This window comes from Homarus americanus, unplaced genomic scaffold (assembly GCF_018991925.1).
Source record: "Homarus americanus isolate GMGI-L3 unplaced genomic scaffold, GMGI_Hamer_2.0 scaffold57965, whole genome shotgun sequence".
In the NCBI taxonomy this organism is placed as follows: Eukaryota; Metazoa; Arthropoda; class Malacostraca; order Decapoda; family Nephropidae; genus Homarus; species Homarus americanus.
Window position 1 is genome coordinate 6,249,415 of NW_024725031.1, and position 24,555 is coordinate 6,273,969.

A 24,555-nucleotide genomic window follows, 5' to 3' on the forward strand; every position below is an offset into this window, starting at 1 on the left:
AAAGTGTATACAGTACTACACTTCTACACGCCCTTAACCTATTGTTTCTCCTATATGGACAACCTTCACCTAAGGCATTATAACATGTTACCTCGAGGACTGCCAGGCGGCCTCCACATGGTTACCTCGAGGACTGCCAGGCGGTCTCCACATGGTTACCTCGAGGACTGCCAGGCGGCCTCCACATGGTTACCTCGAGGACTGCCAGGCGGCCTCCACATGGTTACCTCGAGGACTGCCAGGCGGCTTCCACATGGTTACCTCGAGGACTGCCAGGCGGCCTCCGCATGGTTACTTCGAGGACTGCCAAGCGGCCTCCACATGGTTACCTCGAGGACTGCCAGGCGGCCTCCACATGGTTACTTCGAGGACTGCCAGGCGGCCTCCACATGGCTACCTCGAGGACTGCCAGGCAGCATGGTTACCTGCCAGGCAGCCTCACATGGGACTGGTTACCTCGAGGACTGCCAGGCGGCCTCCACATGGTTACCTCGAGGACTGCCAGGCGGCCCCACATGGTTACCTCGAGGACACGCTCAGGCGGCCTCCATATGGTTACCTCGACTGCCAGGCGGCCTCACATGGTTACCTCGGGGAGGCGGCCTCCACATGGTTACCTCGGACTGCCAGGCGGCCTTACCTCGAGGACTGCCAGGCGGCTTCACATGGTTACCTCGAGGACTGCCAGGCGGCCTCCGCACGAGGACTCTCATGGTTAGGACTGCCAGGCGGCCTCCACATGAGGCGGCCTCACTACTTCGAGGACTGCCAGGCGGCCTCCACATGGCTACCTCGAGGACTGCCAGGCAGCCTCACATGGTTACCTCGAGGACTGCCAGGCGGCCTCCACATGGTTACCTCGAGGACTGCCAGGCGGCCTCCACATGGTTACCTCGAGGACTGCCAGGCGGCCTCCACATAGTTACCTCGAGGACTGCCAGGCGGCCTCCACATGGTTACCTCGAGGACTGCCAGGCGGCCTCCACATGGTTACCTCGAGGACTGCCAGGCGGCCTCCACATGGTTACCTCGAGGACTGCCAGGCGGTCTCCACATGGTTACCTTGAGGACTGCCAGGCGGCCTCCACATGGTTACCTCGAGGACTGCCAAGCGGCCTCCACATGGTTACCTCGCTGCTCGTATGGAATTACAAACAACGTACAGTATTACGACTCAGACACCACCATACCATAAACACCTCTGACTATCTGGACCATTGGAACCTTTGTCGCACTGTTCTCTCCCAAACCCACGTTCAAAACTTGGGTCAGAATCACACCGACTACGATAACTGGAAGCGTTCACCTAGCATCACCGGGTGCACAATAGTAAAGTGTTGAAACGGTCAGTCTTGGCCTTGTTGATTGAGATGTGAGCTTCCCTCCTCAGAAATGAAATACAGATTTTTAGATATTATTTTCTTATACGTATAATGTCCACTGTAGTATTATTGAGAGTCGCAACATGTGGACTGTTTGTCATGTACCGCATTTAGGCGCACCTGAATTAACTGCCATGTGAGAAAAATTATCAGGCAAGGTCAAGAAAGACAGGGAATTGTTTTGACAAGTTAAACATTAAAACATTAAACAAAAAGATGATCATATATTAATATTTACAGGGCCTGTTTCCAACCTAAATTCTCACTAGTGGAGAATAAAGGCGGAACATGCGGAGTAAAGGAGGAGGTGGATAAGGAGGAAGAGGAAGGTGAGGAGGATTATATAGATGAGGAGCGAGTGTAAGGAGAGGACATACTCTGGGGAGTGTAAGGGATGTTGTGTAAGGAGGGTGTGGGGGGGTAGGGAGGGAGGGGGTGAGCCAGTATGAAGGACGGGTTGTGCAGAAGGAGGGAGGGTGCGGAGGTGAGGCTAAAGGAGTGTGTGAGTGAGGGTAGGGAGGGACGTGAGGGTAAAAGAGTGTGTGTGGAAGAGAGGTGAGGCAAGAGTGTGTGAGTGAGTGGAGGTGAGGGTAAAAGTGTGTGAGTTGGAGGTGAGAGTGAGTTGGAGAGAGGTGAGGGTAAAAGAGCGTGTGAGTGAGTTGGAGGTGAAGTAAGGGTAAAAGAGTGTGTGAGTGAGGGAGGTGAAGGGAGGGAGAGAGGTGAGGGTAAAAGAGCGTGTGAGTGAGTTGGAGGTGAAGGGAGGGTAAAGAGTGTGTGTGTGAGGTGGGAGTGTGAGTTGGAGGTGGAGAGGAGAGAGGTGAGGGTAAGAGCGTGTGAGTGAGTTGGAGGTGAAGGGAGGGAGAGAGGTGAGGGTAAAAGAGCGTGTGAGTGAGTTGGAGGAGAAGTAAGGGTAAAAGAGTGTGTGAGTGAGGGAGGTGAAGGGAGGGAGAGAGGTGAGGGTAAAAGAGCGTGTGAGTGAGTTGGAGGTGAAGGGAGGGTAAAAGAGAGTGTGAGTAAGGGGGGTAAGGTGAGGGTGCCAGGGTGGGATGACGGCAGGTGAGGGGAGGAAGGTGTGGGCACGTCCAGGCTGGGTATTTCCGGTTTGTTACCAGTTAGGGCGAGAGTTTATTATATGTGAGGTTGACTCAGGGTGTTATAATTACTCTGTCTCACGATTGATGGCTCCAACGTCGCTATTTTTGGCCGCCCCCTTGTACACCCCTCCTTCCCTCCCTCCCTCCCTCCTGCAGGTGGTGATGGTGTGGCGCTCTTTCTGGGTCAAGGGGTGGAACTGTGGTGGTGAGTCACTAGGAGGTGGAGCTGTGGTGGTGGTGAGTCACTAGGAGGTGGAGCTGTGGTGGAGAGTCACTAGGAGGTGGAACTGTGGTGGTGAGTCACTAGGAGGTGGAGCTGTGATGGTGAGTCACTAGGAGGCGGTGGTGGGTCACTCGGTGGAGCTGTGGTGGTGATGAGTCACTAGGAGGTGGAGCTGTGGTGGTGGCAAGTCACTAGAAGGTGGAGCTGTGGTGGTGAGTCACTAGGAGGTGGAGCTGTGATGGTGGTGAGTCACTAGGAGGTGGAGCTGTGGTGGTGTTGGTGAGTCACTAGGAGGTGGAGCTGTGATGATGGCAAGTCACTAGGAGGTGGAGCTGTGATGGTGGTGAGTCACTAGGAGGTGGAGCTGTGGTGATGAGTCTCTAGGAGGTGGAGCTGTGATGGTGGTGAGTCACTAGGGGTGGAGCTGTGGTGGTGGTGAGTCACTAGGGGGGAGCTGTGGTGATGAGTCTCTAGGAGGTGGAGCTGTGATGGTGGTGAGTCACTAGGGGTGGAGCTGTGGTGGTGGTGAGTCACTAGGGGTGGAGCTGTGGTGGTGAGTCACTAGGAGGTGGAGCTGTGGTGGTGAGTCAATAGGAGGTGGAGCTGGTGGTGACTCACTTGGAGGTGGAGCTGTGGTGAAGAGTCACTAGGAGGTGGAGCTGTGGTGGGAGTCACTAGGAGGTGGAGCTGTGATGGTGGTGAGTCACTGGGGGTGGAGCTGTGATGGTGAGTCACACTCAGGGGTGGAGCTGTGGTGGTGGTGAGTCACTAGGGGTGGAGCTGTGGTGGTGGTGTGAGTCACTAGGAGGTGGAGCTGTGGTGAAGAGTCACTAGGAGGTGGAGCTGTGGTGAAGAGTCACTAGGAGGTGGAGCTGTGGTGGTGAGTCAATAGGAGGTGGAGCTGTGGTGGTGAGTCACTAGGAGGTGGAGCTGTGGTGAAGAGTCGCTAGGAGGTGGAGCTGTGGTGATGAGTCAATAGGAGGTGGAGCTGTGGTGGTGAGTCACTGGCCAGGGTGTGGATTGTGGCAGGATTTCTGGACTGGTGTGGAGGGGTGGAAGGAGGGATGCTGGCAGGGACAATTGCCATAGCGTGTGGGGAGGGAGGGAGGGAGGGGTGGCGACTTTGGTATGGAGGGTATAACACAGATTGTTAGCTTAAAACAGGTTGTTGAGCGTGTTGGCACGCCAAGGTGTAGGGGTCGAGCTCGCGCCAACAGTTGACGAATTTGTCATGGTGTGGAGCAAAGTTTATTTGTCGACTAAACTACTGTACTGTAGCTGTAAAACGCAAACTCGATGTTAAATCAAGCATCAGCTTATTGGTAAGTAATTTTACCAAATAAAAAGCTGTCCCGCGAAAATGGCGGAAACTATAAGAAAATTAGTAGACTTGGTTCAGCCATGTCAATATTGTTCTTATTGTCCACTCTATCTGTATTTTTTATGGCTAAACTGTTTCAATATCAATATATTCTATTGAGGTGGGGGTGGGGGCGTGGGTGGCGGCAAAGGTGGTTACCTGTTGCCGGGTCTAGTCCTGAGGTAGGAGTGGCTATCCCCCTTCCTGCCACCACCCTGCTTGTTCACTCCTGGGAGGGAGGGGGCGTGGGGGAGGCCAAGTTTCTTTCAGCCACTGGTTTTCTGTTATCAAAGATCTCCTCCCGCTCACCAATACACGCCACTCATCCTTGAATGCTCACTTGTAGGTGCCATTAGAGTGTTTGTTTGATAGGGGCACCGAAACATGGTGTTAAGGCTTTTAAGTTCGGCTCTGTGTAGGTGTACAATAAGTTTGTCGATTCACTGGAACACAGGTTTACGGAGGCGAGGTGTGGGCGGGTCTAGGGGACGGTGGTAGGTTTTAGTTACACTTCCGATCTAGGTTAAGGCAACACTTGGTACCCATAGGTAAGCTATCAGCAATTTATATTGAAATCTGTACTTGTGCTGATATTTCTAGTTATTATATATCCTTGGCTGCGGTTGCTGTAATGCAAATGGTGAGAGGAAGGTGCACTATGCGCTATAGCGTGGGACATGTCCGGGAACATGGTTGAGGGAAAGCAAGTGACACGCCGCTGATGTAGGGAGAGAGAGGTAGGTGGGGTGAGGCAGGGGAGCGGCGGCGGTGGCTGCCAGGCCACTGTGACACACCCATACCCCGGACACCCGCCTTCCTCCCAGTCTCGCGTCCTCTCACCCTCCACTACGTCTTCATCAGAGGCGCCCGCCACACCTAGCTTTGAATTGAATTGAAACAGTTTATTTAGCCAGAAAAACAGATACAGAGTGGACAAAAATAACAATATTAACATGGCTGAGCCAGTTGAGAACCTGCGCTCTCTTTTAGGCACCTGATATATACTATACATTTATCTCAAGGAAGTATTATGTAACATTTGTGAAGCCTAACTCGCCAATCCTCTTCACCTTGCAGCCAGAAGCGTTTACTGTATTGACTTCTTAATATAAAGGTGTGGTTGGAGGGTGATGTTACAGGGAGGCTGAGGTGAGGAAGGGTGAACTGGCATTGCTGGTGCCCAGGGTGGGTTCCTGCCGTGTCGGAGGGGTGGGTGCGGGCGGGAGAAGGCAGGGAGTGTGAAAAGGCCAGGGATATGTGTGGCGGCTCACGTAGCCGGGTGTAGCCGCTTCATGTTTGGCTCTGTCACAGTGCTATGTGCGGCTCACGATACAGGGCCACTCACTCCACCTCTACCCCCCCTCCGCTACCATACACACATTTTACGCCACTTAAAGTCCATCCAGTTGTCTCCTGCTGTCCAGTTTAGGTTGACAACTTGTGTACTACTGTATCTCTGCGGGTAGACCCATTGATTAAGCCGGAGTGGGAAGGCGGTGATCGGGTGTCGATGGAGGATGAGTTACAACACCTAGAGAATGAATGGACGTGGTCGGAAAGGGTATCTTAAACAGTACGTTCTAATCTAATCCTCCTACTGTGCCACATAACCCATGTATGACACACTTACGACTTTAACTCATATCCCTTTCATAGTAATTGTTATTTTATTACCATTCAGTTTAAGTTACTGAGCGACCTTCTCCGTTAACATATTTGAATTCATCTTCCCTGTCAAGTCTGCCCTCCTCTTCCCATTCATAGTACGCCCCTCCCCCTTCCTCCCTCCCACTCCCTGTTGATACCTGAGCCTGCGGTGTACTTGACCCGCCTACTCCCACTCATTCAATGGTCTCCCCCCTCACCTCACCCCCCCCTCATCCAACCTGTTTACCTGCCCATATTCTTAACCACTCCCCCCCCTACCTACCCACTCACCCACCCTTCGCGCACACACTAGATTGCGTTTGGTTGTTGAATCACATTATTTTAAGAGCTGCTGGGCGGAAAAAATAAACAACCCAGTAAGCTGGGTATAGAATATCGAGATGTTTTCTTGTTTATATCCAGTTGTGTGTGTTTATAAGTCTTGTGCATAATTATTATTGGCTGCATTCTCCTATCCCCATTTTCTCTGCATCTTATCAATGACTTAGCAACAGAGGACTTGGCTAACGCCCTTAACCAGTCAGTGGAATAACCCCATAAGTAGACCAGACGCCTCAGAGTTACCAGATGGACAAGTAATGTTTTGGTGAGCTTTGTTCAGCTCACTTAGTTACGTCGGTGGCGAGAGCATTCTTGTGTGGGTGTCGACCCCTGCTGGTCACTCGTACTCATCTCAGCCTTGTCTGTATGTGGCTGCTGGCTTGGCCCCATCGCTCCTCTATCGGGGGGTCCCTAGGTAAGAGAGAGAAATAGGTAATATGTAGATGTTTGGTGTTATTTTTCTTAAGTTTGGAAGAGATTTTTAAGCGTTTAATATTGTTTTCTTATTTTTATACCCCTGGTGTGTGTGTGTGTGTGTGTGTGTGTGTGTGTGTGTGTGTGTGTGTGTGTGTGTGTGTGTGTGTGTGTGTGTGTGTGTGTGTGTGTGTGTGTGTGTGTGTGTGTGTGTGTGTGTGTGTGTGTGTGTGTGTGTGTGTGTGTGTGTGTGTGTGTGTGTGTGTGTGTGTGTGTGTGTGTGTGTGCGTGTGTGTTTGTATGGTTCACAGTATGCAGCTATGCCCACCTCACTTTTATTCTTCACTTGACCCCTCCAACATCCGTACCCATTTCGCCTTCCCCTTACCCCCCTTATCCTCACTGTCCTTCTTCCACCCTGTTTTTTTCCTATCGCTCCTTCCTTCCCTCCTCCCTGCTTCTCTAACCTTTCCTTGTCACACGTCCCTTTCTCTCCTCCGTCTGTACGTGGTTTCCATCATCACACTCCACTCTCCTCACACCATCTCTTCTTCTCTCTTCACTTCACTCACCTCACACCTTCCCTGCTGGTGCCCATAACTTCACGTTAGCCTTAACTGGTCGTCTGGCCCTATCTGACTCCCTTGATAGGACCCATTGTCTCACTAGCATGTACTTATAGGGCAGGATCACTGGGGCAGTGGGATAACTTAGTGGTGTGGTGTAGGACTGTAGGTGGTGGGGGTGTAGATTGTGAGGGTGTTGGTGGTCTTTGGTGTGGGTGGTGTTGGTAGTGTATGGTGGAGTCCGCGCCGGATTTAGGCCTGTGTGTGTGGGGGGGGGGAGGATCCTATCATCCTATGCAGTTCAGACGTTCACACTAATTAATTTTAATAACACACTCATAGCCATTGTGTTATAAACGTGAACATAAGTGTTTTTTTTTTACCATAAACTTCTGCTTCAACAACGGTGTTACCTATCATACCCCCTCCCCCTCTCAAGTTGCATCTACTTACAACAACGAAAAAACTAACTAGTCAGTGACATGATAATTTAAATAAACCCAAACAAGTTAGCTTTCTATATTTTCTTTTCTATATTTATAGCTGGATGCCCCGAAAATATGGGGGCCCTCTTCGGCTGCACACTCTGAACACTCCTAAATCCGGCACTGAGTGTGGTGTCATAAATGTATGTGGTACCAGCGAGTGTGTGGTTTCTGTGGTGTATGATTGTGGTGTGGAAATGTGATGCAGGTGTTATGAATGTGGAGTGAGTGGCTCAGGTGCTGTGGTGTGGGCGTGTGTATGTGGTTTGGGTGTGTGGAGAACTTTGGAGGGGGGTGAGGGCTGTGTGTTTTAGAAACCGTTGGGTGATTAAGTCTGTCTTATTTACATAACATTAAGGGGGAATGATGGCTGTGTGATTTAGAGAACGTTGGGGGGGTTGAGGGCAGTGTGTGGTGCAGCTGGTGTGGAGGAGAGGGGGAGGGGTCAAGAGGGTCGGGCTGGGCTGGCTGGCAGCTGGGTAACGTGACCCATCTTGGAGACGCACGTGTGAGGGGGTGTGATTGCTTGATGTGTGGGTGGACGAGTGGGTGGTCGGTCGGGCCATGGCCCACCGCATTGGTCTCTGCCTACTGCTGTCATGTTGCCTCGTGCATGATCACAGGAGCAGGAAAGTCTCTGGTCGAAGTCCTCCTTCGTGGTGCACTTGGCCCTCCCAAGGATATATTTTCTTGAGAGTATACGCAACACATCAACACAGCAACATATCACAGGACACATCACAGCACAGCACAGCACAACATAGCTTATCACACCACAACAACACTTACCACATCACCGACTCGGTTCTCACTAGTCACTCAACTTCTCTTCCCTCTTGAACACAGAAGTGGAGCTCTGGCCAGATTAAATTAAACATATTTACTGAAAATAAAACATAGATAGACAGAGTCGTTATTGGCGTGTTACTAAACGTTGCGTTAATGATCACATGTTTTGGAATTAGGTGTTCAGTTAGAGTTATGTGTATAAAAGCCCAAGCGAAGTATTAGTTGTGGAAAAACAAAGTTTGTGATGTGTTAGGCCTGACATGGTGAGTGAATGTGAGGTGCAGAAGTAATAGTCTTGGTTGAAATGTTTCGTAGTAGTTGTAGAAACATGAATTGAAGTGTCCTAGTAATCGTGGTAGAATGATGATGATGTAGAGTGTTATATAGTTGTTTGTAATAAAATAAATGAAAGTGTAAATTGGAATTAAAATAACGAATGCAAACGTGACGTGGCAATAGTAGAAAGATGAACGAGAGTTTGACGTAGCAACGTTAGTACCTGGTAGTGGCAGTGTAGGAAGCTGAGGGGGTTTGGGAAGACAAGGGGTAGCCGCTGTGATGTAGAGAAACGGGTCAGGTACTAATAGGCGTGGCTGTGTGGCATGTTTAAGATAATAAGGGAGGAGGTGTGGGAATGGCGTGGTGATGTACAGTCGGTGAGGGAGTTGATGTGTGTGTGTGTAATAATAATAATAATAATAATAATAAACGGTTTATTGAAAAAGTTTGCAGCCCGAAGGCTGAAAATATACACTGGACATAAATGACTTATTACATACATTGGTGGTTTAACAAAAGCCTTCATTAGAGAAAGGTGAAGGAACATACAGTGAACATACAGATTAATGTTTACACACGTAGATCATGTGAGCTGAGGTGTTGAACAGCAGACACGTAGTGTTGTAGCTCCCTCACGATGGCGTTATGAGGGGCATCACGTGGAGTACTAGTTCCCTCACAGGTGGTGTTGTGAGGGGCCTGATGTGGTGTAGTAATTCCCTCACAGATGGTGTATGAGGGGCCTGATGTGGTGTAGTAATTCCCTCACAGATGGTGTTATGAGGGGCATCACATGGCGTAGTAATTCCCTCACAGATGGCGTTTTGTGTGTGTGTGTGTGTAATAATAATAATAATAATAATTAACGGTTTATTGAAAGAGCTTGGCAGCCAGAAGGCTGAAAATATACAGTTACATATTTGGGGAATGGGTTACGAGTTACAAATAATATACAAGTAACATAAGTGACACAAATAAGACATATAATGTGTGTGTGTGTGTGTGTGTGTGTGTTATGGTGGCATGAATTATTAGCTCTCCGCTCATACAGGTAAAGTGTTAGCAACAGGTAGGGGGTGTTAGGTAGGCGACCAGTGGTGGGAGGCGGTGAGGAAGAGAGTGGGGGATGGCATTATGTTATATGCATGGTGACGTGCCCCTCCCTCCTTGTATTACACGGTAATGAGGTGTGTGTGGTAGGGTGTTGGGGGGGGGGCAGGAGGTAGATAGAAAAGAGGGAGGTGGGAGATGAGGCACTGCATCACCCACAGTGGCCCACTTGTCCACCGCCTCACACACATGTTGGAGCTCCCTCAAAGACTCCCTTGTGGTGGTCATCACAGCGCCTGTAAGTTCTCCGCATGCCTGCCTCCTCCTCTCGCTTCCGCTTCGTCAGTATTTCCTGTTTTCTTTTGTCCGAAGTGTTTATAACGGCGGTGGTGATGGTGGCAGCGCTATGATGATGATGGTGGTGGTGGTAGTGGTAATGTTGGCGCTGGTGATGGTGGCGCTGGTGATGGTGGCGCTGGTGGTCTACGTGTAGGTCAGGTTGTGGGGATAAGAAAGTTTAAGTTACGAAGAGTAGGTGGCCAATAAAACGTGTTCCCTTTTTCCGGGCCACCTACCTTATAATATACAATATACGAAAACGTTGTCAAGGTCATTGGCTGAGGGATTATCCCAGTTCTTGATAATTTTCCCCTTTGTGTAAGAAAATAAAAGAGCCTTTAGTGCCATTGGTCTTCGCATTATGGTTTGACAAGGTGGAGAAGTTAGGATGTAGAGAGGAAACCCAACTTAGATAACCCGGAAACAGGATTAGTGTGTGTGTGTCTCACTGTTCTGTAACGTGTGGCCGTCTCCATCTCACGGGAGAGTGTCTGTTGAAGGAAACACAGACCTGGTACCAGTGTGTGTTAGGTCTTTTCTCGTTTGTAAACGCTTGAGAAGCTCTCGGTGGAAAATTTATAAAACAATAAACAAACAAATAAACACACACACACACACACACACACACACACCGGGACCAGGTGGGTTGAGCGCGCAGCTTGGGGTTGCAGTACTGTTCACACCTGTTACGCAACGTTTGTCACTTCCCGTATATGAAATGTCACAAAGTCCCGATAAACTGTAATATACTGCAGTAATATTGGTATATACTGTACTTCGGTAGATTCTTGGAATGTACTCCAGTATTGGTATTAGAGTCATGCTCCAGTAGTCTTGGTATGTACTCCAGTATTGGTATTAGAGTCATGCTCCAGTAGTCTTGGTATGTACTCCAGTAGTGTTATAATATATACACTTAAGACGTCTTGGTTTATACTCTAGTAGGGCCATGATATATACTTTATTAAGGCCTTGATGCATACGGTGTCAGAGCCTAAACAAATTCAAGCAAGCCTTGATACGTAGTGGCGAAGGTCAAGTGTTATGCGAAAAAATTACAAAAATCTTGCCAAAAGCCCCTTTTTTCTTCCTTCCTTTCTTTTTTCCTTCCTCCCTTTCTTTTTTCCTTCCTCCCTTTCTTTTTTCCTTCCTTTATGTTTTCCTTCCTTTATTCTTTCCTTCCTTTCTTATTTCTTTTCTTTCTTATTTCTTTTCTTTCTTATTTCCTTCCTTTATTCTTTTCTTCCTTTCTTATTTCCTTCCTTTCTTATTTCCTTCTTTTCCCAATCTTCATTCCCCGCCTCTCTCTACTCTTAACATTCATCTTTCCTCCTTTTCGTCCTGTTTACCAATTTTGGTATAAAAATTCGGCAGCCATGCTGGACATTCTTAAACCTTGAGGCGTGCCGGATTTTTTCATAGGTTTCAGTAGCCTTTCGTTGATACCGAGTTGGGGGTTGGACGATCGGTAATGGAAGAGTTTCGGGCAGTGACTGGTCACCAGTTTTCCGAGGCCTACCTTAACCATATTACTGTACACCGTTAGGGTAAGCCCGCAATCTTCATAGTCTCCAACTTAACCATTAAACATGTGTGTGTGTGTGTGTGTGTGTGTGTGTGTGTCAGTTAAAGGGCATCTGTTGTGTTTAGGTTACACTTAAGACATGTCGAAAGCTCACTGTGTGCTTGTGGTCGTGACAGGTTTTGATGATGGGCGGCGCCGTTTAGTCTTACGACGATGTTGACGCCTCACTAACCTAACCTACCGTTAACCTAACCTAATCTAATTTAATCTAACCTAACCATGCCTTACCTTACATACTCATGTTTCCTAACTTAACGTATCAGTAACCTATCCCTAACCAAAGGGTGAAACCATGCCTACCCTTAACTTCGCCTAACCTACTCCTGATGCCCAACTTAATCTAACCAAAATTAAACCAAAGCAAACCCTTAATCAAATCTAAACTAACTGATTAAATCCTGCTCAAATATTACCAATGTTAAATCATCGGAGACTTCAGCAGCCAGAGATCTCCCAAACTGGTCAAATTGAGGACCCATACAACCATAGTACTGAACGTGAGCTCTTGAAACATTTTAGCCAGAAAAAAACAAATCTTACACAATAAATAATAATGACAGTACATGTATTGACACAGCTGGACCAAGCGAGACCCGGGCCCCACTCTTGGAGGCACCTGATAAATGCTGTAGGCATTCACGGTCCCCCAGTTACAGGAATTAAGATTAATACTCTAATTTGAGAATATGGGTCCAGTTTGTTGTTTGAAAGTGTTTGTCCTCGCCATAGAAACCTTTGTGATAGCATCGTCTGCGTGGCTACTACGAAACCCGACGAATGTCTGGATGGTAATTGGGTGAAATAGTCTAGGGTCCATCTTTCGATCCCCATTGGTCCATTGTCTTGGATAACCTGGATTGTGATTGGGTGAGATGGATCAGGAATGTTATTGGGTGAAATTGGTTAGGACCATCCTCCCGTCTGTGATTGGCCCCCATTATCTAGGATGATATGGAATGTGATGGGGTGAGGTGGGCAAGTAATGTGATGGGGTGAGGTGGGCCAGGAATGTGATGAGATTGTTTTGAGAGTGCTGTAGTAGTGAAGGATGTATCCCTCATCCGTCATTAGCCCATCCCTTTGGATGAACTGCTGTGTGACTGGTTGATATAGACTTCGAGGATCCAACCCGCGACCGCCATGTACTAATTGTTTTCGGACGACCTGGAATGTGATTGGTAGAGATAGACCTGGAGGATCCATCCTCCGTCCGTCATTGGTTCATTGTCTGGAGCAGTAAGGGAGATCAAGTTTGTTGGCCCACCACCTCTATTGTGGTGCCAATCATGTGGGGGTGGCTTCTCACCTCTGGTCGTCTTCTCACCTCTTCCTCCCTCCCCCCTCTTTTTCCAGATACTTTCATTCTCCCCTCCCCTCTCTCTCATGATAACTTTCATTACCTCCCACTTTCTCCCTCCTGATACAGGTACCTCCATTCCTATCATTTCCTCTTCCATTTCTTGTAATCTGGACCCAAAACCACACACACACACACACACACACACACACACACACACACACACACACACACACGCACGCGCACACACACACACACACACACACACACACACACACACACCATTTCTCCCATCACGCATCTTCCTTCCCATCTCACCTCTCCTCTATCACCATCCTTTCTCACCTCCCTTCTCCTCTTTCCACCTCACCTCCTTCCCTCCTTCTCCCAACATCCCCCCATCACCCAACATTTGCCCATCCCACAAGGTAGATAAAATAACGGGGGGTAACGCAGGCAACAGCAGGTGGCAAGGGCCTGGCGATCAGTGGTAACTAGTGTGTGTAACATTGTGGGCGTTGGTACATGGGCAAACGCCAGTTCATGATATTACGTTTATACTTTGGTTATTGTAGATGTGAGAGGTCGTGCCAGGCTGTGGATAACTGATACGTTGGATATTATTGGATGGTGAGGGTGTTGGATGGGGGAGGAGTGTGTAGGCGATGATCGTAGTGATGGGGACGTTGGTTGGGGGAAAGGAGTTAAGTGTTGTGTGGGGGAGAGGATGATAGTTGGCTGGTGGTGGTGACACTACAGTTGTGTAGATTGATGCACACGGAAAACCAATGTTGCTAGAGAGAGCTGCTCTTAAGACTGCAACATTATTGGAAAGGCAGGATTGTGACCATCTCTGTTGTTCCCCCTCCCCTTGTCCATTTATTTTCATATTTCTCTCTCCTCATCACCCTTCCTCCCTCACTTTGCACGTCTCCCTTTTCCCCCCACCTTACATCTTACCCTTCCTCGTCTTATTTCCACCACCCATGTCACTTTCTTACCCTCCCCATGACCTCTTCTTCACCCCTTCTCCATGGATTTATTTCTTCTCCCTCGGACTCGTCCCCGTTTCCCCACTGACTTGTCTCTTCCACAGCACATCCTTATTTCCTTCATTTCGCTCCCCACGTCACTAATCTCAACCCCACTATTCCCACGTCTCTCTCCCCCCTCCTTATCACAGGACAATAGCTTAACTGTTGCATCTCCCCTTCTGGCCCGGGCTGGGATGGGTGTGAGGGAGTCTCCAGAGCGTGTGCCCACCCCTCCGCCTGAATACACTGGCCGCTTCCGGTGTAGACGTGTCGGTAAATATTGGTATTGTTGTTGGTAGTGATGAATGAATGCACTTCTTAGCCGCCAGCAGTTTGGCTGGGGAAGGGGGGGGGGACTTGGTGCATATAATGGTGCCGGGGAGGGGGAGGAGTTGGTTTCAGTACGGTAGGGAATGGAGGGGGAGGTTTGGTTGTCAGAGCGAGGATGGGGATGGTATAGGAGAGGGGATTGTTTCAGGAAGATCAGGGAAGAAGATAGTTTTTGTAGTGCAGGGGAAGCTGTTAACTGAAGGTTTGGTGTGATAATTACTGAAGTAGGAAAGGGAATATGGTATAGTGTGTGCTGGAGTCATTCCAGAATTTTGTGGCATGATGGTGCTTCCGGTATGAAGCACCTGTATAGAGGAGGCTTGCCTCTCGTTTAGGGGGTGGTCCATAGGAAGCTGTACTTCCTTTTTGAAGTTTTATTGCAGATTTGATGAAAGTTTTATTGCAGATTTGATGAAAGTGAACAGTTTATGATGTTTTATGTAAAATTGGTATAATGGGTCTCAATATGGTGGTTAGTGCATTCTTGTTCTAAAGACCCTTCATTGACCCCTGGTGATAAGCTGGGTGAGGAAGGGAGTGTGTGTTGGTGTAGTGATGGATGTAGAAGGGGGGATGGGTTAGAGGGTGATGTGAGGTGGAGAAGCAACAGGTGTACAGTAGCTGCAGCAACACATAGCTGCCCACTCTTGACAATACTTACTGTGTTGTCGGTGTCCCATCCTGATCCAGCCATCCTCTTAACCCTTTGTGTACAGGATCTTTCTATGCTGAATAAAATTGTCTGGCGTTAGACAAATAAAATATTAAAAGTAGCATCCCCATAGTGAAGGGGTTAATATAGTACAGTATTGTTTTTCTTCACCCCACCCCCGTCACTTCCTATGATACCAGAAATGTGAAGAACATTAGGGTAAACTATGGATGTATTTACACCATATTTGGCACTTTTGTTCTATGATTTAAGAGTCATTGAGAGGTTATTGTTGGCTTGATACAGTGCTGTAATGGTTTGTGCCAGTGCCAACAAAAGACTACATTTGTTGGCATTTCATAAAAAGTAGCTCACTTTGTCATAATTATCCAAGTATGGGATGCTTATCTTCCTTATTGCATCTCATAGAGTAGACATGTTTGCCTCTGGTCTCTGGGGGTTTACCGTAGAACCTTTTTGAGTGGGTGGAAAACTGTGTTTTGAGGGAGTAAGGAAAGGGGGCAAGAAGTCTTCCAGTGCAACAACAGAATTGTGAGAGCAGTAATATACAGTAATGTACATTAATCAAATCCCATCACTTGAACACCAATTCTTTTTTAGTTATAAAGGAAATACACAAACCATAAGATTATTATGAAGGTTTGTATGCATTTAGCAATGTCTCATGTTACTTTTGGCTGCTAATTTTTCTTGTAACACTGTAGGTGTTGTTTCTGTTTTTCCACTAGTTCCACAGTCAGTAATATTAAAGATATGTAGATAATCAGAGGATTCCAATAACAATTATTGGATCTCTCTCTCTCTCTCTCTCTCTCTCTCTCTCTCTCTCTCTCTCTCTCTCTCTCTCTCTCTCTCTCTCTCTCTCTCTCTCTCTCTCTCTCTCTCTCTCTCTCTCTCTCTCTCTCTCTCTCTCTCTCTCTCTCTCTCTCTCTCTCTCTCTCTCTCTCTCTCTCTCTCTCTCTCTCTCTCTCTCTCTCTCTCTCTCTCTCTCTCTCTCTCTCTCTCTCTCTCTCTCTCTCTCTCTCTCTCTCTCTCTCTCTCTCTCTCTCTCTCTCTCTCTCTCTCTCTCTCTCTCTCTCTCTCTCTCTCTCTCTCTCTCTCTCTCTCTCTCTCTCTCTCTCTCTCTCTCTCTCTCTCTCTCTCTCTCTCTCTCTCTCTCTCTCTCTCTCTCTCTCTCTCTCTCTCTCTCTCTCTCTCTCTCTCTCTCTCTCTCTCTCTCTCTCTCTCTCTCTCTCTCTCTCTCTCTCTCTCTCTCTCTCTCTCTCTCTCTCTCTCTCTCTCTCTCTCTCTCTCTCTCTCTCTCTCTCTCTCTCTCTCTCTCTCTCTCTCTCTCTCTCTCTCTCTCTCTCTCTCTCTCTCTCTCTCAAAAGAAAAAAAAAAAACCATACAGTATATATACGGTACACACAGTTGTACAGGTGGGTGGTACTTGCCCAGTTACATCACAGTGCTGGTCATTGTTTACTCATTAGGTATCCCCTGTCAGGATATCTCATAGTTTGACCTTGTTTCTGTTTATTTGCACAAATTTTTTTAAGAAGTTAAGTACTGTGTAATGTTGCTATGCTATACCTGTACAGTACTGTACAGGACTGTACTGTACATATACTAGTATCTTTTCTCTGACCTTTAAAATTTTAAAATTGCATCATATGACCTTTCAGAGTTGATGCTTTATTCTCATACTCACTCAACAATACCTGTAGTATATTGTTAATAATGTTGACAGCCCATAGTTTTAAATATTAAGAAAAATTACAGTAACAGATAATGACAATTCAATTAGAAAATAGCCACCATTAAATTGGTTGGGCAGTGATGTGAACTAACATTACCAAATATGGGATAAATATTCAACAACACTTTGTATCACACATTTAGTTATCAAATGTAAAATTTCTAGTGTACAAGTAAATGTCCCAGTCAGGTTCCAAATAACAACAGTAAAGTCTGGCAGATTGTCAACACAAACATATGACGAGCCTAACAAACCTTTAGTAAGCCGAGTACTTTTCTCAGACCATTTTTGTGTGATATACAGTTTCCATACTGCATAATTACTGTATTGTTATTCCACTACCAACAGGCAGCCAACACGAGTAGACAAAATGTACCATATTGATATTATGCATTTTACATCAGAACACGCATTATTTTTTTTGTATGTTTATTGCCCGAACATAGCTGTGTACTGTAGTGTATTGTATAGTATATTGCCAAGGTAGGGTATGTCATCATAAAGAACACAGTTGTTGAACAAGTACTGTAAGTGCGTATCAGTCAGTGATATATATTTAAAATGCATTAACCCAATATCAGAGAAGGTGAGAGTTTTATTGTTTCAAGCAAAGAACTTAAGTTTCAACCTCTCTCTGACCTTTTGACATTTGTCCTATCATTCAAACTCAGTATATCAAAGAGTTTATTCAATAATTTTATGTTTAATTTACCCAAATAGCTAAATCTTTTGATCAGTATGTGCCCCAACTTTTTTTGTGTATTGTACATGATGTGATCTAATAGCATACAGTGAATAATGCATGTGTGCATTTATCATTTTAAAATCTCTTTATTCATACATGTTTCTACAGTTGCACCTGTACCCTTGTTTCTCAATTCATAATTGAGTTAAAGATATATCAGTCCAGCCAATTGACAAATCACTTATTGATTTAATTTCCACATATGTTTTTAAGTATCATTTGTAAGAGGTTGTTAAGTTGAGAGAAATGACCAGTGCTTTATATGATAATAGCTGAAGTAAAAGTCGTTATCCTATGTTAAAAGTTGACTGGCTGGGTTGGGGTACAGGAACATATGTGAGCAAGTGTTTTTTCGATATCCTAACACCTGTGTCTAATTTTAGCTCAGAGACTACACTTGCATGTTCGTGCTATTAAGGTACAGGCACATAGGGTGTGCGTTTACTGTACAGTACTGTACAGGTTATATAGTATTACTCTTCCTTGATTATTTTTTTATTGTCTTCTCTTTGTTTTTCTCTCCTTCATTTCTTTTTTTTTATAATTAAACTTAGTTCTCCAGTTTTTCATTATTTTGTAAAATAATTTGGATATGAACAATAAAATATTTAAAATAGTTTGTGTGTATGTACATGGAAATAATTTTTTATTTATTTTTGTTCATGTTTACAATGTAGTGACAGCTGATAAAATATTGAATGTGTGTTGATGAAAATATAGATAGATGAAAGGTGTTCAGGAAGTGATGTCAGATGTACTGTGGTTATTGTTCCTACTTTCTCTTATGTTGTTTATTATCTGTATACAGTTTAGTCTCCCTCACCTGGATTACTGTATTAAGTGCACAATCTATCTGGTTATGAGAGAATTCCAGTTACTCATAAGCATTGCCTTCACTGGAATGTTGTAACAAAGAACAGACTGACCCTTCAAATGGCTAGTTCAGTAAGCCAGTAATTGGTAGAAATGATAAATTAAGTCTCACTAAACCAATTCTTGTTTTCCAGTTATTTAAGACTGTACTCAGCATAAATTATTCTCTATTTATGTCTGTTTTATTCTATGAAGCAATTTTTTCCAATTGTTGAATTTTATTCTACGAAGCAATTTTTTCCAATTGTTGAAATAATGAAGACCAGTTAGATGGTTTACTTCGGTGAGCCAATGTAAAGATTAGATAATAAAACAAGTTTGTGAAGTACTTTCCATATTTGTAGAAATTATTTGTGGATGTGTATTGTGACGGCATTCGGAAGGGCAATTTTTTATTTCAGTACAGTTTTATTACTGGTGATTTCAAATTAATAATACTGTACTGTATTTGTCATTTTTGTCATTACTGTACATGAGTTGCATACTGTATTTATATTTATACAGTACCTGTGTTTGCTAAAGGCTGTTGTACTTACTTGACAAATATGATCTTCAGTAATTATTGTAAAGGATCATTACTTATTTTATTGTCCCCTTTCCAGTTTCCTTGACCGGGTCCACATCGTGCGACAAACAGATTACACTCCCACAGAGCAAGATATTCTACGCTGTCGAGTCCTCACACTAGGAATATTTGAGACCAGATTTCAAGTAGACAAAGTTAATTTCCAGTAAGTATTGATTGTTGTAATTGTTGCTTCAGATGAAATTGTTTATGATAAGTACCGGTATGTGTTTGTGGAGTACAATATTAGTTAAGAGCAGTGGCAGCAGAACTTTATCCATGAAGGGGGGCTCCAATCATCTGGGGTTTCTTGCTTCAAAATTAACAACCTGCCCCCATGTTTTCTAATTCCATTGGATTGTGGTCACTTCAACTTGTGTATAGTATCTGTCCCTTTCTGTGTAATTCAAAATAACTTCAAAGGGGTATAATGTTATTTCTGAGGTGGATATTGGGACAAAATAAATTAATGACATATATATCCCCCTTTCCTTTATTTCCTCCTCCCCTTATCACTGTCTTCCTCTGTCTTGCTTTCCCTCTCCCTTTTTTACCTCTCTCCCTCCCCTCTTTCCATCCCTACCTATTCCTTCTTCTCAGTCACTCCTCCCTCATTCCCATTCCCCCCCCTCTATTTCCCCTGTCTCACCCTCTACCATAATTATCTATTATAACACCTATATTCAAGGTGTGTGATAAAAAGAATGAGAAGAATTATTGCATTGCGCAATTTATTTGACTGATAATAAGTTAGAAAAAAATGGTAAACTTACTTGTGTGTATTAATTGAAGATCTGAAATAACTTGTTTCAAGATTACAAGTTCAATATAACAAATTATTGCTCTTGGCATTTTGGCAAATTCATCATCTACAAAACACTGGGGGTAAAGAGTTCTGCTTTTAATTAACACAGCAATCATCATATGGCCCAAACAGCCCATTTGATGGCAGTCCCTGTGTGGTTGTCTGTTGACTTGTTGACATACTCATCTTTCCATAATTGGTCAGTCGATGATTATTATTTTAAATGAATGCATCAGGCATGGACTTTAGGTACATCTTGACTAACCTGTCTTTGGTCAAAGTGTGCCAGAGCGACGTTGTGCTTGGCCCATCGTTGACCATAGATATGTTTTAAGGCGCTGTAAGGCAATAAATGTGTGTTCTGCCATCACAGTCATCACTGGCATGGTATAAAATAACTTTGTCAGCGTGCATACCTTGCTAGACAAGACAGGTGTTTTTCTGAAAAGATGAACTATCTCCTTCACTTTCTTGGTGTACTCCCACCTGATCCTTTATGTCAGGAAGCATTTTCAGCTGGTACTGCAATCTGCTAAAGTTGATATCTCCCTCATAAGCATTGTGAATCTCGTCTGGTTTACTGAACTTACATCTTCTCCATTGACTGATCCCAGCAGAACTAACTCTGTGTGATTTACCAGTAGGAAAGTGCGGTCACTGAAGTGTGCCCTAACCCTTAGCCCCCAGGTGACGTTCCTGAACGTCCGACCAGCGCGCCCCTGTTGACGTTCCAGAACGTCCGCCTATTCCTCCACTTTTTTTTATTCATTTATTTATTATTTTGTGGGGGGAAAAGTTTATTTTTTCTCGATTTATCCCTGCACGGGGGGTACTGCCTTCTATAAGCTCACTATCTTAGTGATCGTCATTTTCATAGCCAGTCTTCCTTTATCAGTGGTAATAGCCTTCCACTGAAGTGTTTGAAGAGGTGCTCCAGATCGTCAAATACATTACCAATCGCAAATAATCTTGTTATGTCAGGGAGAGAACTTTGAAATGTCGGGAAGGAATGGCTCATCCTGGTGTACCGTTATAATCCCTAAAGGTTGTACTATACTGTAATTAATTTTATATCATTGGTAGCAAAGGAGTTAACCAAATCACGACCCTTTTTAATTCAATTGAATATTGTTGATTTACTGACTTTCTTCACTAACCAGCACCCCATAGTTTCTGCTGCCAGTGGTTAAGAGATATGGTCTTTACACAGTACAAAGGTTTAAATTGATTCCCCTCCACACACACGCACGCACGCACGCATGCACGCTCGCTCGCTCGCTCGCTCGCTCACTCACTCACTCACTCACTCACTCACTCACTCTACTTCTTGGCTGTTACTCGGAATCGACTATGACGATCATCCAGCTATGATATAAGGGTCACTACTCTACTCCACTTCTTGGCTGTTACTCGGAATCGACTATGACGATCATCCAGCTATGATATAATGGTATGAGTTATTATGGGTGTCACCTTGGTTGGTGAGTTTTGAGGTAACTAAAGAGGGCGATACGGGACCCCAGGGTTGTCCACATTTTTTGCATCTAATGCGGGAGCGGCGGTGGCAGCGTCTTTCCGGCGTTGGCGCTTGTCTGCCTTGGGTTGCAGTTGGGCTAACTCGAAAGTATTGACACCTTCTCGTGTGGTGCTCCTCCAAGTGTTACAGTGTGGAGTAATTGTCTCCCAGGTGAGGGGGTCGATTTGGCACTTTTTTAGGTTTGTCTTAAGACTATCCTTATACCTTTTTCAGTTGCCCGCCAGCATTACATTTACTATCCATTAGGTGACTGTAAAGTAGCTGCTTTGGCAGTCTTCTGTCGTCCATGCGGGTAACATGGCCAGTCCAGCGTAGTTGGTCATGGATAATGGTAGCCTCGATGCTCCTACAGTTGGTGTCAGCAAGAATACTGACATTTGTTCTCTTGTCTTCCCAGCAAACTTAGAGGATGGAATGTAGACTCTTTTGGTGAAAGTTTTCAAGTGCCTTGAGGTGCCTCCTGTCTGTAACCCATGTCTCACTGCAATATAGCAGGGTGAGGAGGACCACTGCTCGATATACATGTAACTTTGTAGATAATTTCAGCTCCCTACAGCTGAAGACACGGTTTCGGAGTCTGCCAAAGGCTTGAGATGCACATCTGATCCGATGCTGAATCTCTTCATCGATGTCCGCGGTGGTGAAGATACCGGAAAGTAGGTAACATTAGAGAGGATGGTACCGTTAAGCTGGATGGATGGTGGAAGTGTTGCTGAACCAGGGGCAGGGTGAAAGAGAATCTGAATCTTAAGTACATTCACCTCAAGGCCGAAGTGTGCATACGCATCTGCGTAGGTCATTGGTGTCAAACTCAAAAGCTTTTGAGGGCTAATTCTTATTTTAATTACCCTCTTCAGGGCCAACACAAATGTTATGTCACATATCAGCAGGATTGAAGTTTACAGCTTCACGCATTGCCTTACCTGGCTTGCCAGGAATACCTCATTTGGGTTTGTCTGATCTAAAGTATGTAAAATTCATTTTACTTATTAAACATGATTAACGCTAATGATAGGATAACAAAAGGCATATACTGTATATGCATTGTTTTGGGGCTTCAATTTATTGTAGAATTCCATTTGTGTTTTGAAGCTTAAGAGCTCAATCTTCTTGTGACAGTTACTGTATGTTTTGTACAAAGGATTAACTGCACATCAATTCTACATATAGTTAGTCAGAGCTATAGATAACTGAGTGATTAAAAATCGAAGTGCAGTAGGTTCTCAAATTTCGCGAGTTTTTAATTCAACGTTTTTTATTTGGAAAAAAAAATACACAATTTCAAATTTTGGCGGCGGAAACTCAAATTTCGACAGGTTTGAGTGTGCAAAATGAAGAATACAATTCATTAATAATACGTAGAATATTAACACACACGAGGAGACGAGACAGCATTGTTTTCGTTAATGTTTACAAAACCAGTGACTGACTGGTTCTACATATAAAACTGAAGAAAATAAGAACCCGGTTGTAGCTGTAGTAAAATTAATGTAAAAAAATTAATATGATTGTTTTAAGTACAGTAATGTTATTTAATTTTAATAAATGGAACAATAGAAGTAGCTAACCATTAATGGTAAAGGAAAAAAGTGAGACTGCGCGTATGTAAGTGCGCACATGTGAAAACATTTCATCATTCCTCTACATAAGAATATGAAAGCAACACTTATTTATTGTTCATATATGTTTTAATTAATGTTTCTGAATTTAAAACGAAAATGACGAAGTTGCCAAGTCATCAGGTTCAACTCTAGCTGAAGCTGTAGAACATAAGAACTTTTCTGTGTTGTTTTTAGTTATTATTTAACTTTATCTGTGTTATTATCGTTGGTTTATTAGGATGTTGCTTTATTACAGGTATTAATTCGCCCAAAAAGTAGGGTAAATAAGGCAAAATTTAGCCAAATATCGAAAGTACCAGACTCAAATTAATTTTCTCCATGGGAAGTTGTATTTAAATTTGGACGATTTAAATTTCGCGAGGATTTTACAGTCTAAACAGGTGTCCAAATATGAGAGCCTACTGTATCACTCCCAATTTATCCAAAGAAGTGGATAGGGTCCAACAGCATATACTGGTTCTCCTTATCTGCTTAGCCTAGTGTTGCAACGTTTGGCTGCTGCCTTTGTTCAGATGCTAGTATGGCTGCGACTTCATCTTTTAATTCTCTAATGATTTTGATATATAAGCATTTTCCCTTTACAATGGTGTTATTACTAGCATTAACATTATAAATTTAATTATTGCCTCAATGATGTAAAGATCATTTTGGAATTTACTGAATCATTCATATCTGCATTTTTTCCTTCATATCTATTTCTATCATAATTTCACAGGCTGATAAATTTTACCGTCAACCTGCGGGCCGCACCTGACCATCCCAAAGGCCACATTTGGCCTGCGGGGCATGAGTTTGACACCCCTGGCATAGGTGTTCAGGATCTCCTGTAGGTTGCGTTCAGTGTGAGCGACGAGGGTGAGGTCGTCTGCATACTGAAGCTCAGTAATGGAAGCTGCCAATACCTTTGTTTCTGCCTGGAATCATCTTGTTGAAAAGACCCTTCATCCAGTACTCGATGTCCACCCCGCCAGCGAAATTGGCACTGGCATGAGTAAGGAAAAGAGAGTTGGTGCCAGTACACACCTTTCTTTAACCCCTGTTCGGATGGGTAAGAACTCAAACTGGGTGCCATTGAGCAGGACACTGCCGTTCATGCCATCGTGGAGTTGCCTTACAATGGCGATGAATTTTGGTGGGCAGCCAAAATGGCTGAGGGTCCACCAGAGGGCTTCCCTGTTGACCGAGTCGAAGGCCTTGGTTCGGGCTATGAAAGCAATGTACAGGTCACGACACTGTTCTCTGCACTTTTCCTGTATCTGACGGGCAGCAAAGATCATGTCAGTGGTGCCACGTGATGGTCTAATGCCACTTTGAGATTCTGGCAGGAAGTTTTCCACCTCAGGGAGAAGTCTATTTAGGAGGACTCTGGCAATAATCTTGCCAGCTACGGATAGCAGCGAGATCCCACAGTAGTTGCCACAGTCTGACCGGTCTCCCTTGTTACACACACTCACACACAATGCTCATGTACATGCATTCACATAAATATAATGTATTTAGTGACATGTTTTCCCGTAAATGCACACTTGCATACACAAATACACTAGATATTTCCACGTACACATTTTCACACAAGTACACACCCATATGTACTTTTGTCTTTACACATACCCATGCATTCACAGATGCATATATGTGCTCAAATAAACATTCACGGGTGTATACCTGTACAGTACATGGATATGTATTTGCATGCATATAGTAATGATAATAGTACAGGTATAATAATAATAATAGTTCATGGTTTATTGAGAGAAAATAACAGCAAAAGGCTGGAAATT

General features: G+C 44.7%; 1 protein-coding gene across 1 annotated transcript in view; it reads left to right on the forward strand.

The window, feature by feature from the left end:
• The window catches only part of LOC121864680 (guanine nucleotide-binding protein G(s) subunit alpha), a 102,004-nt gene that overhangs the window by 57,872 nt on the left and 19,577 nt on the right, over positions 1-24,555 (forward strand). Inside the window, exon 5 of the mRNA XM_042363838.1 lies at positions 18,848-18,976. Coding sequence (XP_042219772.1) covers positions 18,848-18,976 — 129 coding nt within the window. The remainder of the gene's footprint in view (positions 1-18,847; positions 18,977-24,555) is intronic.